General features: G+C 42.6%; 1 protein-coding gene across 3 annotated transcripts in view; it reads left to right on the forward strand.

The window, feature by feature from the left end:
* Positions 1 to 1,238: 1,238 nt before the first annotated feature.
* LOC111655937 (RNA-binding motif, single-stranded-interacting protein 3) overlaps positions 1,239 to 13,091 on the forward strand; it is a 112,996-nt gene continuing 101,143 nt past the window's right edge. For 2 of the 3 annotated variants that reach the window (XM_023407505.2, XM_087174293.1), the window contains exon 1: positions 1,239 to 2,674. In XM_023407505.2, the coding sequence (XP_023263273.1) occupies positions 2,600 to 2,674 (75 nt within the window). In that variant the 5' untranslated portion in view covers positions 1,239 to 2,599. The remainder of the gene's footprint in view (positions 2,675 to 13,091) is intronic. The other variant, XM_023407504.2, reaches the window with a different exon arrangement.

Consider the following 13,091-nt stretch of genomic DNA (forward strand, 5'->3'; position numbering starts at 1 on the left):
ACATCTGTGTGGTCCTAATCTGGATCAGACATGTTGGATGTATTTGTTGTCGAGTGGTCAAAGAAGCAGAATCGTCAAAATCACTTTTGAGAACTTTTGAGATGTCTTCAGGAGACGCTGTGTTGTAGGCGCCTGACATAACTTGTATTTTTAATTTTTACACAACAACCTTCTATATGTTGCACTGAATGATGTTTTGTTGTTAAGCACGCCTCTGAGCCAAACATATCCTTAGTGTTTATTGTTAAAGCTGACATAGGAAGGCTATAAAAATACAGACAGACACGTGGGCATAGTGACAGAAAACTCTAATACGAGGACACAATAGCACAAAGACGGCAATGCGTGTTTGCATCACAGCCTGCAAAGTAGTTTAATTGCCCACAAGAAATAAAGCCCTTATCTTAGAGAAAGGTTCTGCGTTTGCATTCTGTTCTTGTGCACCTTTTCCACTGCAGTGAACTTGCATTGTCTGCCAACCCTTGTCTCTTTTTCACACGCGCACAGCTGCAGTCAGAGGGCAGAGCTGCCTTTTCATGCATGGCTCACTGTGCTTACGTAAGAGCTCTACTTAAACCTGGTTACATCACATAACAGGCAGCACTGTGTCAGTGGGTCACTGTGCCACCTAACCGTTGAACTACATACACACTCTATGTTGGGCCCTTCACTGGGCATGTGTGAATGGAGCATCGCTGTGTGCAGTCAACCACACATTTTGGAGGGTCATTCAGACCTGTGTTCATGCATCTGCTTATCTGTGTATGTGTCATCTGATTGTGTGATGTTGTATAATAGAGATTAGCCTTAAATAATAGCTCAGATGGAATTGAAAAATATGTTGCTCAGTTTAAGGAATCCAAAGACTTTTATTATGGAAACTATGCCATTGTTGCCCCTATAGAGTGCCAGTAGGGGGGCCCCTCTGTTTCCAAATTCTATTTCTTGTGTATCCTCTTCTCACCCTTTACCCCAGCTCCTGCTCTTCAGCTCCGCCTCCCTGCCTGCAAGAACAGCCCATCTCTGTCTCTCTCCTTTTCTCTCAGTTTCTATTTAGTACACACACACACACACACACACACCCACCCCAGGGCTTGAACGAGGGCAGGACCAACCACTCCCACTGCTCTATAGTTCCATGAAAAACACAGAGGGCGAGAGACACAGACAGAGAGAGGGAGAGAGAGAAGGAGGGAGGAGCGTAGCTGCGCTGAAGCCGAGCCCCTCTATGCCTCTGCACGCAGAGTGGAGCAGACGGCAACAGCCACACAAACACACTCCCCTCTCAGTTACATGCACAGTCACACACATACCACACGCACACACCACCACCACCACCTCCACAACCACCACCACAGCCGCCGCCGCTGCTGCCGCCACCACCACCAGCACCACCACCACACACACACAGTGACGGCTGCCAGGCGCAGTGGGAAGCAAACCGTCAGGGAGAGAGCTTGAGAAGAAAGAGAAGGATTGCAGAGGGGAAGAGAAGAAAAGGGAAGAGAGTTGGAGGAGGCACCTTGTGGATCAGAAGGGATTTTCCTCTGTGTGAGTGCGCGTCTGGATAAGGCTATCTGCTTCTTCCTGACTGAGAGGAGTTTTTACCCAGGCTTTTTCTTTTTGCTCATCCTCCACGCCGGGCTCCAGCGATATCTACCTATCTATCCCCAGAGCTTAACAAAAGAGGGAGGGAGTAAGAGAGAGTGAGGAAAAAGGCAGTCACAGCTTCAGCTCCAGACCACCCTCTCTCCTCCTCCTCCTCCTCCTCCTCTCCTCCTCTTCTCTCTCTAGCTCCACATCCATGTGTGAGTTCATCGCTGATTTCACTGTCTTTTGAGGATAGAGCAGAGGACAGCGTGCGTTCTCCAGGATACAGCCGAGCTCCCAGTGGGATCAGGGTCTCGTCTGGTGTGTGTGTGAGAGAGAGGGAGGAAGAACGAGACAGGGAAACGGATACACAGGAAGAGAGAAAGAGACGGAGGGAGACAAGCAGAGAGAGAGAGACACTGGAAATTGAAGGGGCATGTTCAGGGCAGCAGAGAAGAAGAAGAGTGAGTCTGATTTTTAGAGCGGAGAGTGCACGGAACCGGCAACCGATTCCCATCCATTCCTTCTTTCCTCCTCCTCGTCATCCTCTTCTTCTTCTTCTTCCCTCTCCTTTTACCCTCTCTCCGTCCTGCTATTTAATCTCCCCTATTGTTTCCTGTATTGCCTCCTACTATCCTTTCATATCTTCCTTTCCTCACCCTCCACCTCCGTCTTCCCAAACCTCTTTTCTGCTGCCACTCCAGATTCTTCTCTCTGTCTCTTTTTCCAGACCCACAGGAAGAATTGTTTTGTGAGGTTCCCTCTGAGCTCCCAGACAAGTAGACAGACTAATATCCCAAGTACTAACTGTCCTCCTATCCATCCCTTCCTCCGTGCGTTTATCACACACACACACACACGTCAGTAAGAGGAGAGCGTTCTCTCTCTGCATCCCTCGACTCTTGGAAACAGTCGTCTGAAGGATCCAGGCCAGCCCCTTGGAGTGATCGTACCCCACCTGTGAGCTTCTCTCTCCAGCCTCCAGGACCTTCAATTGGATTCCAGCTACATGGGAAAACGTTTGGAGCAGCAGCCAATGTACCCCCACTACACCTACTACTACCCCCACTATCTCCAGACCAAGGTAGGATGGTCAGCAAGGTTGACCTATTTTACCCCTCTAACCCAAAGGGAATAAACGTGTTTGTGTGTTGCAAATACACATTAGTGTTTCATCATGTAACCATCTTAAAATCATCTTGCAACCCCTCTGTTTATGAGCTTAATACCTTCTACGTAATTTGTTGCTGTCGGTACCAGATTAGGACAAAATTCTTTTTTTCCGATGTCATGTCTTCCGATGTGTTTTACCAAGCCAGGGAAAGACCAGAATCAACACACTTTACGTCCTGTGCTGATACAGTTTGAAACAGCACAGAGATAGACAGTGAAATTGCCTCACAAGTCAGCTTGCTAAATGGCACCATGTCCCCCTCTCCCCCATCTGTCTCTGAGCAGGGAGATATTGGTGTCACTCAGCTGGTTTTTTCTTTTTCCATCCACTCTGAGCGCTTGACCCCATCCTCCTCTCTGCGACCCCACCAGCTCCAAGTTCAAGTTCAGGGCATGAGGCCCACCCTTCCCTCTCAGCCCTTGCTTTCTCTCCTACTTTGTCCCTCTCCCGCTCTCTGTCAACCCCCCTCCACCCCCACCCTCTACCCGTCCATTCACTGGCCATCCCCAGCTCATGATAGCATGTTGTAGACAAGGTTGATGGAACCCAATCTGCTGATCTGATTACTGAAAACTGAGCTCAGTTTTTATTCTTTTGTGCTTTCAGTTTTATTCCAATTCTCTTACTCACACAGAGCGTGCACCCACATATACACAAATACTAACACACACACCACACTTCTCTCTCTGAGCCCTCCACCACCAAGACGAAGAAAATGGATTACTGTGGCCTGATCAATTGCTCCTGCATCATATCGCCCGGCCTGCCATTCTCTTTGTCTGCTGTGATTCATTTGTTTGTTTGTTTTTTTCTTTTCTTTCTTTCGTGTGATAGTAAGTGTGAGGGGTTGGCAGGTTTGCTGCAATATTTAGTAAATGTGTACATGTCAGCTGGCAAGAGAGATGGAGGGAGAAGCAAAGATAAAAGTGTAGGAGTGGGATGCAGTGAGAATAGAGAGATCATGCTACAGGGTGGACACAGTGTGGGAAGAGCAGGTAAGAAAATGCTCCACTGCTAAAAATACGTTGAACCTTGAACCAAACTCAGACTGCATGATGCATTTGCAGGCCAATAGCATAACATCGCAGATTCTGTTGAGCAAACTACACATTGGTAGTTTAGTCTCAAACAAGTTTCTTTTTGCTATAAACCTCATTCCGAGTTATTTAATAATGTGCATACAGCAAAATCTCATACAATTATTAAAATGAAGGCAGTTTAGAAATCACCAATAGCTCTGCATCTGCGTGCTCAAATGTTTCTCATTTAAACAATAGCAAACTGTAAAACTATAAATATCTCTTGTGATTACAAAAACCACTGACCAAAAAGACCGAATAGACTAAAAATAACATTTAAAGGACAATCAGAATTAAAAGTCTTACGATATCCAATTTGTCACGTTGAGAGAAGCTGTTACTGCCGCCTCGCAAAGAGAACAAAGAAAAGATTACAAGTGAACGTTAGGCTGCTTTCATTTTCCAATTGAAAATGGTTCCATATTGAAGACGTTTCCACTGCTTGTTAACTTTTTATAACACACGCCTCACTTGCCACAAGTTGTGGATAATGTCAGTTTACGACAATTACTGCACATATGAGAGCTGGTGGTGATGGAGAGCACCGAGGCACAATAGACAAAGGTTCGGAATTTTATCTGGCTTAATAAAGCTGATACAGATCAAAATAACTCAGCTCAGTCAAGTACTGACTAAAGTGTTTTATTCTGCAAAAAATGAAACCAATTTACTGCAACAGATCTTCAGCTTTAGTTTAGAAAATAAAATTAATAGTCCCAGTTAACTGTGGGATACATTTGCGGCGCGGATTGTGTTTGCAGCGTGTCAACATTTTCCACTTATCTGCTGATCTCAAAGCTGCACACATTCACATCTGGGGGCTGTCTGATGTTCTTAAGAATGTGCTCAAGATGAACAAACAGAAGCTGGGAACGGTTTGCTAATGCACATCTGTGATTTGGTTGTAATAAACAACGTCTCCAGTGATAAGCAGGCCTTTTTGTTTGCTAATCTGTAAGAGGAAATGCACATCTGCAGCTGGATAATATACAGTAAACCGTGTTTTAAAAATGTCCCGCCAATGTAAGAAACTCCGGAGATCTGTGGTAATTGTCTCTCAGCAAAACTGTTTTTTGTTATATATTTTTCCCTCAACAGGATGAATTAAAATGACAGCGTTAAATTGATCTTGAATTTTTTGACAAATCATTCTTTAAAAAAACTTCAACAGCCAGAGTTTCTGGAGCATTTTCATCATTAATTTTGCATTGACACTGCATATTTACGGCGTTGTTGAACTTAAAAGCCTTCTCCTAATTGTTGTCATTATAAAGGAGCAGCAGTTCTCATCGGCCTGGTCAGTGAACGCAGGCGCATCCAGGAAAATATTTGATTTTAGGTTTATTACACAAGATATTATGCCGCATGCACATGTATGTTAGATTAACTTCAACATTTGATGCACGTCATTCACATCGTTTTATGCGTACAGATGTCACCGTGTCACACCGCTGTCTCTTGTTCTATGATTTGTCGCCATCAGTTCAAGGTCATCTCATTTCTCTCAAGTATCTGCAACAGGCATCTGGCCCAGACCATCACTTCATTCCTTGTACTCCATCCATCCCTCCCTCCCTCCCTCTGTCCCTTCCTCCCTCTGTGCTGTCAAGGTCAAATCAAATTGGATCCTACCTTCCCCAGTGTTCCTTCACGGCTGTGCCTGCGTGTGTGTGTGTGTGTGTGTGTGTGTGTGTGTGTGTGTTTGCATATACATCCTCATATGAATAAAAACTGCATCTGTATGTCAGCTTTGTATCCGCCAATGTACATGAGCCTGTAACTTTGTCCGTCAGTGCATGTGTGAGCGTGAGCTGAATTTATCTGCTCTCTTTTGTGTGTGTATAAGTGCAGGCGAGTATGCTGTGTGAGGTAATGCGAATGTGTGTCTGCGTGTGTGTGGCCTCTGAACATTGACTCTCCTGCCTGACCCCTTCTCAGTGCAGCTTGCTGTCATTAAAGCTCTGTAGGTCCCAGAAGAACAGTTCTGTGTGTGTGTGTGTGTGTGTGTGTGTGTGTGTGTGTGTGTGTGTGTGCGCGTGCGTGCGCGTGCGTGTGCGTGTGTGTGTGTGTGTCAGGGGCCCCATGGAATAGCTCAGTTATACATCTTTATGGACCTTGACAACAGCCCAGTGTTTGATCTGCTCTCTGATATGAGGAATGTGTGTGTGAGAGTGAGCAGGGGTGTGTAAATGTTTGTGGGTGTGTATGTATGTGTGCAGGTGGTTTTCAGGCTCTTTGTGTACAATGGACAAAAGCAGACAAAGAATTAGCGGTTGTATTTATTGTGTGGTCTCTTTTTAGCTCTGTTTCACACTTTCCACCTCTCTCTCTCTCTCTCTCACTCTTCTGTCTCTCTCGCTCACTGATCTGATTGGAGATGTAAATGGCCTCTTATTAATCTTGATTCCAGAGACTTGAGGCTCTCCTCCTGTGGAAATCAGTCGTGTGTGTGTGTGTGTGTGTGTGTGTGTGTCTGCTGCCATCACTGCCCTACAATAGGACACACTCATGCACACATGCACCACCTTCACACAAAGGCTGTTATGAAATGACTATCTTAAACTAACAATCCTTAGACAGATGACAGAGTGTGTGTAAATGTGAGGCTATTAAACAGAGAATTGCTCTTGCTTTGCCTCCATAATGGGCCGTAGGTACAGTTAGTATACATTAGCAGGGGGGGTGCAGGGGAGGGACAGCATGCCCTCTTATGTGAGCCCCGTGGCCCTTAATCATGGATGTAAGCGGGTTGGAGGGGATCATGGGGAGGGTTAATGCTCAAGCGCAGCTGCATTGTTGCTTTCTCTGTGTGATTTGTTAAAATTTAACCAGAAGCTGTAGCTGGAGGGACACGCTATGGCTGAAATCTATCATTCTTAAGTACAATCAATGTTTGGGATTTTCTTAATTGCACCTGTCAGCTGGTTTCAGCTGGCATACTGTAGATACCCGCTCTGTTGTGTAGAGGGCATGAGTTACTAATCTACTAAAGCATTTTTCTTACATTTTGCAGCACACATATACTGTGAAATCTCTAATTGGATCAAATCAAAGTGCAAAACAAATTACCGTAGCTTGTGTTTGTTTCTGTGACATTTTCCTGCGGTTGTGGTGAGATGCGTCATCACAGCGAAATTCACTGCGCTAACAACAAACTCTGACGTGGCTGCCTTTTTAAAGAAGTGGAAAAGTGAAATCCATATTTGACTGTTTGGTTTAGACAGGGCAAATGTGTCTTGTTACAAACATTGGGTTTTTTCCACTGTGACGCTTCTGATTATGAGAAATTTGAAAACATTTTTATACGTTTAATCTTCTGGACTCTTCCGTAGATAAGTCAGACGCTCCTCTTATCTTTTGGTTAAAATAGTAAAATTTGTGTGATACCTTCGAGTCCATCTCATCCTCCCCTTATGCCTCATTTCCCTTATCTCAAACATTTACTCTACTTTGACTTTGCATGTGATTTTACGTCTCTATACATACGCCTGTGTGAGAACTTTCATCTGTATATGCATACGTGGAGAAGTAGAGTTATTCAAGTTTTTTATCTTTTCAGCTTCTGATGATGATTGACCGAGGATGTGAATCTGTGATAATAATCACTGAGAGCAAGATAAGAGAGAGGCTGAAGGAAAAAAAATAAAAATAAAAAAAAAGCATTATCAACCAGCCGATCAGTAGTTTGCTGCAGATCAGTGTGCTAATATGCTCAGCGGCACACAAGGAGCTTTAATTAGGGTAATGAGAAACAGCATTCAGCTGATATCAAAGTAATGACACATGCGGACATGCCCGGACATCTAAATAGAATATTCCATCCCTTCAAAAATGAGCTTTTCACAATCAATTACTCTCTATTATGCGCTAGATAAATGTGGTCAGTGGTTGGCTTTGCTGTGATGAGTAAACATCATAAAGGCAGGGGGGCTGAGAGGGACACACACAACATGGAGATAACGCATGTGTAAACACAAAGAGGACACCAAAAAATTGATTAACTCATCCACTGATCTTTTTTTTTTTTTCCCATACTCCCTTTCACACTACTTCCTTTCTTCCTTCCTTGTTTCCTTCGGAGCTTCTGTTCCTCCTCCTGTCAAACATAAAGTACCTCGCCTTAGCAGAAACAGCAACCATAAATTATGCAGCACACATCACACACACATACAGAAACTGAATAGTGTGTGTGTGTGTGTGTAGTCTGCAAAGTAAACAGAGGTTATAGGCTTTATAGCCCAGCATGCATTCTGCTCATGCTCTGTTTCTCCTCACACATCTGTCTGCCTGCATCAGTTGTAGTTTTACAACCGACAATATTATCATGTGCTTGTTGTTTAAGACCCAGCGATTCTGTTTGCATCTCCGCTCTGCTCTTGATAGCATCATATGCCACTGTAGAGAATAGAGAAGGGCCTTATGTTGCCTTCTTCTAATGCCCTACCCAACACTCTCCCTTCTTTCTCTCTGCCTCTCTCCCACTGTGTTCTGGGCTCTCTCTCTCTCTCTCTCTCTCTCTCTCTCCAACCATCTGTTCAGTTTGCCGGGCATGGGTAGTTTTTACTGCTTAAAAGGGACTCTCCTAACCACCCATATATGTCCATTTATTATTCTCCGTGGGCTGTTCTATTCTTGTCCCAGTACAGTAGCGGACGCTGACCAGTGCCTCGCTATGTTAAATAGGAGTGAAAAAGCTTCAGCGGGTCGGCGCATGCACAGAGGGGTGAGAGAGGCTCACCCCTGCCAGTTTTGTAATAGAAAAATATGTGGAGGAGGGAGAGAGAATGGAGGATAGAGTAGAAGAAGGGATGTGAGCGAGAGTACAGTGCAGTATACCAAAAAGAGAACAGATGGCTGTAGAGAAAAGAATCCAGAAGAAGAAGAAGAAGAAGAAGGAAAAAAAAAAGAGATAGAGATCCAAAGGGAAATAAAGAGTGATGCAGTGAAGAAGACAGAGTTGTTGGCTGGGTCAGGGAATAATGGTGCTGCTGCATTTTTAATAGTTGGCCACTTTGTAGCGACCCTTGTCTAATGGATTCTCTGCCTCTTAAAAGCTCCTGTCAGAGCCCTTTACCTCAAACAGCTACACCACGGAAATTGCTGAGGGCTCCAATAGTCCCCAACACTTCCTGATAGAATGTCCAATGATCTAATATTGTCTGGCAGCAAACATAATTCCAGTAAGTACGCAGATGTTTTGACAAATTTAGAGCTAAATTTACTTACAACAAGCAGCAAGTGAAACGGTGAGGGCTTAAAAAAATGTCACAGCTCTTTGAGATCTACAGCTCTGGCCATCAGTGTGCCGGCTTTTAGAACATCGTGCTAAGTGCCTGACAAAGACTTTATTGGTGGAATGAAAAGGGAGAGACAAAGAGCACAACCTCTAGCTGTTAGCTATTTCGTGTGTGTGTGTGTGTGTGTGTGTGTGTGTGTGTGTGTGTGTGTGTGTGTGTGTGTGTGTGTGTGTGAGTAATTCAGTGCAGAGGGTATGGCCCCTGGCGATGAGGCTGATCTAGTTTTTGGAGATAGAGGGAGATTTAAATACTAGTATCTCTGCATTATATGGGTTGTGGCCTTCAAATATACAGTAACTACAGAATGCTCAGGAAACTGTCTAAAGTTCAAGGTTGAAAGATGAATACAGTTTGGAAATATTGAAATTTAACTACATGATAATCTGGATTATTTTCAGTAGGCTTGATTGTTTTTATTTTTTAACTGGGTAAAAACAGGTAAACAGGTAACTTGTGTTGTCTCACCTGGAACTGGAGCATCTGGAACATCAAATCTATAAGTGAGAGAAATACTTTTGCTTTTTAAAACTGGTGTTTACTGTTTAGTTAATAGTTATTGTTGTTTATATCTCCCCATCTATCTCACCCAAATGTAGAACTTAACCTCCGTTAAAGCATATATTAGTAAAGCAAACGATGAAGATGTTGAATCCCAACTGCTAGCAATGCAACTCTATTTATAGTCTGCCTGTAGTTTAAAGTATTGTCCTCTGTATTTACGCATCCAAAATATGCTCCTTTCTCATTATTTTTTTCTTTCTCATTCCTCTGTTGAGATATAAAATGTATGTGATCTGGTCAACTAAGACGTATTGGGATTCTTGTCCATGTTTGTTTCAGTTATCTCGAGGCCTGTTCCTAGCTCAAGGGTGTATGTTGTGTGGGGGCTCTTTTTTTTTTTTTTTTACACCAAACGCATTGACCCATGATATCCTCATGTCAAGCTGTTTACACAGAATGTGGGCAAGGGACAAGGGTCAGCCCGTGCGCTACAAATGAGCAGATATTGATCATAGTCATTACACCTGCTCTGACAGTACAGGCTCGAATACGCTGACATTACGAATTTCAATATCTCCTTCTTTAAGTGACACACAAATTGAAGCAGTGCGTATAGTTCAGATGCTTCTTTTGTTTCTTGATGAATAAAATTATATTTTTCATTAAAGCCCGCTAAATTGTATGACATATGTAGTTCAGACCTAACGACAGCTATTTAATTATCTATAATGAATTTTAAATTTAATTAGCCCATCATCTTTTAGTCACATTTATTCATTCATTTTCTAAAGTACTTTTTATATTCAGGGTTGTCTGGGGCCAAAGTATGTTGAAAAAAAAAATAAAAAGGGCCAAAAATCTATAAAGCTGATCTCTCATTTGTTCAACGACAAAAAAATCCTATGTTGAGCACGTCTGGATTTTATCCAGACTGTTTCTTATAGGATGTAAATGTGAAATGTGACAACACTTTGTTGTCACAGAACAAATATATTTACATAATGAAAACATATTCATCTATAATATTTGACCATTATTTGCATGCATTCTGTGCATTAAATGGGAGATGTCATTATTGCTGTTGATGTGCGGATTCGGTCGGCACATTTCTTATTCTCATTTTTCGTTCATTGTGTTAACTCCCTGGTGAGACCGTGTGACGGGGTGAGGTGTGAGGGTTTGTGCGTTGGTGGGCGAGTGATCCTTACACCAGGGATCAGAGAGATAATTGAAAGAATGGCCTGGGGGATTTTCCTCCATATGTTGTTCCTTTTCCTACTTTGCTGTTGCTTCCTTCTCTCTCGCTCTCCACTCTCTATTCCTTTCTCATTCTCACTCTTCTCCCTGTATCTGTTACTTTATCTATTCTTGTCTCAAGGCAGCGCAGGTGACACATGTTAAAAAAAAATTCTACAACCTGAATGCCTTTACACGATTAAATAGAATAGACCTGTGATCTCTAACCTCATTCCAGTAATTCTGTCTTTTACCAGTTTACTCTCAGTTTACTTACATTTCACAGAAGGCCTTTTAACGTCCTCCAAAGGGCTGGAGATGTTTAGTGCAGCCATTTCTGAAAAAAGGAGAGAGTGAAAGGGTAGTGACACCAGTTGTAAAGAGAGTCTGACTTTTCAATGGAGAAGATGTGAAAGAGACTCCACTGGATATCCTTTGCTTCATATAATGGAAGAAACCCTCAAAGAGTTTCTTTAGAGTGTCTGTAATCACCTGTGGATTTGAACCCCTGAAATGTTTGTCTTTCTCTGGCAGTTGATGGAAACGCATGGTCTCAATAAACACAGGTCGGGTGAAGCCACAGCAATGACGTAAAGGCTGTATAAATTGTATTTCATACATATATTATAGTTGACATCTGTTAGCATTCTCTATTCCAAACTCAAGGTTCTCAATGCGTAAACACAAAGACAGTCGATCACAAACAAAAATACCACGCTACTTGTGGACGATAAGAATTTTGCTTGGAAAAAAAGTCTCATATTTATTAACAAATCGAAGCGGAACTTTCCAGCTTTTCATGCATCACAAAGTTAGTAAAAGAATGTCAACATTGTTAATGCGGAGAATATAATTAAAGCATACATCTTTAATTACTTCTGTAATTAATACACCCATCGAGTGTTGTGATGGAGCTGTCAATGGGTAAAATGTGGTGCTCAACTATAAGTCAAAACCTACACTGTGGGTATTAACAGCAAGACTCTTGTTAGCCCCTTGCAGCAACTATAAATCCAACTCAAGCATTTAGGGGTTAGATTTTCAGCTCTACCTTGTAATATAACGCAACGCCCGTGTTTTACACATATTTACTTTGCAATCACTTATGGTAAACCTTAAAGCAGACACTACAGTGAAAGCCCACATAATTAGATCCTAGTATTTGCAGGGATTTCTTACCAAAGTCTTTTCTGGGCCAAATAACTGCAGGACTCCAGGATCTCCAGGATTTTACGCATGTGCATGTGCTTGTGTATCTGCTAGAATTCATGTACTAGTCCGTGCGGAAGACTAATGTATGTAATGAGGGAAAGCTGCCATCTCCTAACCACATTAAATTTAGCAACAACATGCAAAATCAGTAACCTAAAGATAAAATGTGCAGAACATTTACCAAATACCTCCAACCCCCCAAGCATGCAGAATTATTGCTGGTCCCACACCTTAAACCACCCAAACAACTGGATGAAATCCTCCTCCAAATGGCTCCATGTGTAGGACTCAGCGCACAGAGTGATTATTTCAGCTCACCACTAAAAGAGCTTATCATTATTTCCAGTAGAACCACTCTGACATGTCCATTCTGGTAAGAGGATGTGGCAAAAAACAGAAGATCAATATTCTGCATGCTTGACATTGTGCAAGTGTTTTTTTTTTTTTATAAATGGAATATATTTTTTTAAATCAGGAATATTGTTTTATCCAAATAATTAATGTTTAAGGCTAACAGCAAAAATGAACTGTTTCTGTAGAAAAGAATAATACATTATTTCCAAACCTCAGGAAAATATTCAGCCTGAGCACACACAGTGCTTTCTCCTCGATACTCCAGTGTCTCACCTTACCACGGATAGTGTTTAAATCTGTGTCACTTTAAAGCGCTTGCAAGCACATAAGAAGCATCTTTTTGTTTATCCGGAGGCACTGTAGGACAGCTCCAAGTGTGAATAAACTCTGGAGCTCAACCTCTGCACTCTTTCTTTCTCAGTCTGAGGGGGAATTTATAAAAGAAACACAGTTAAACTCTATAAAACTGCCACAGTGTTTGCCCTCACAGACAGTTTAGCTGTTACAGACACACTCTTGTCCCTGAGCCAGAGGTGGCTGACCAGGCCAACATCTCCTATTCCCTGCTAATGAAATCCTGAATAAAACCCTCCCTGCTCAGCTTGATCCCACACCGACACACACACACAATTGCACTAGTACAAATAT

This window comes from Seriola lalandi, unplaced genomic scaffold (genome assembly GCF_002814215.2).
Source record: "Seriola lalandi dorsalis isolate HSWRI2012SDOR001 ecotype SW California unplaced genomic scaffold, Sedor1 jcf7180002054336, whole genome shotgun sequence".
Taxonomy (NCBI): Eukaryota; Metazoa; Chordata; class Actinopteri; order Carangiformes; family Carangidae; genus Seriola; species Seriola lalandi.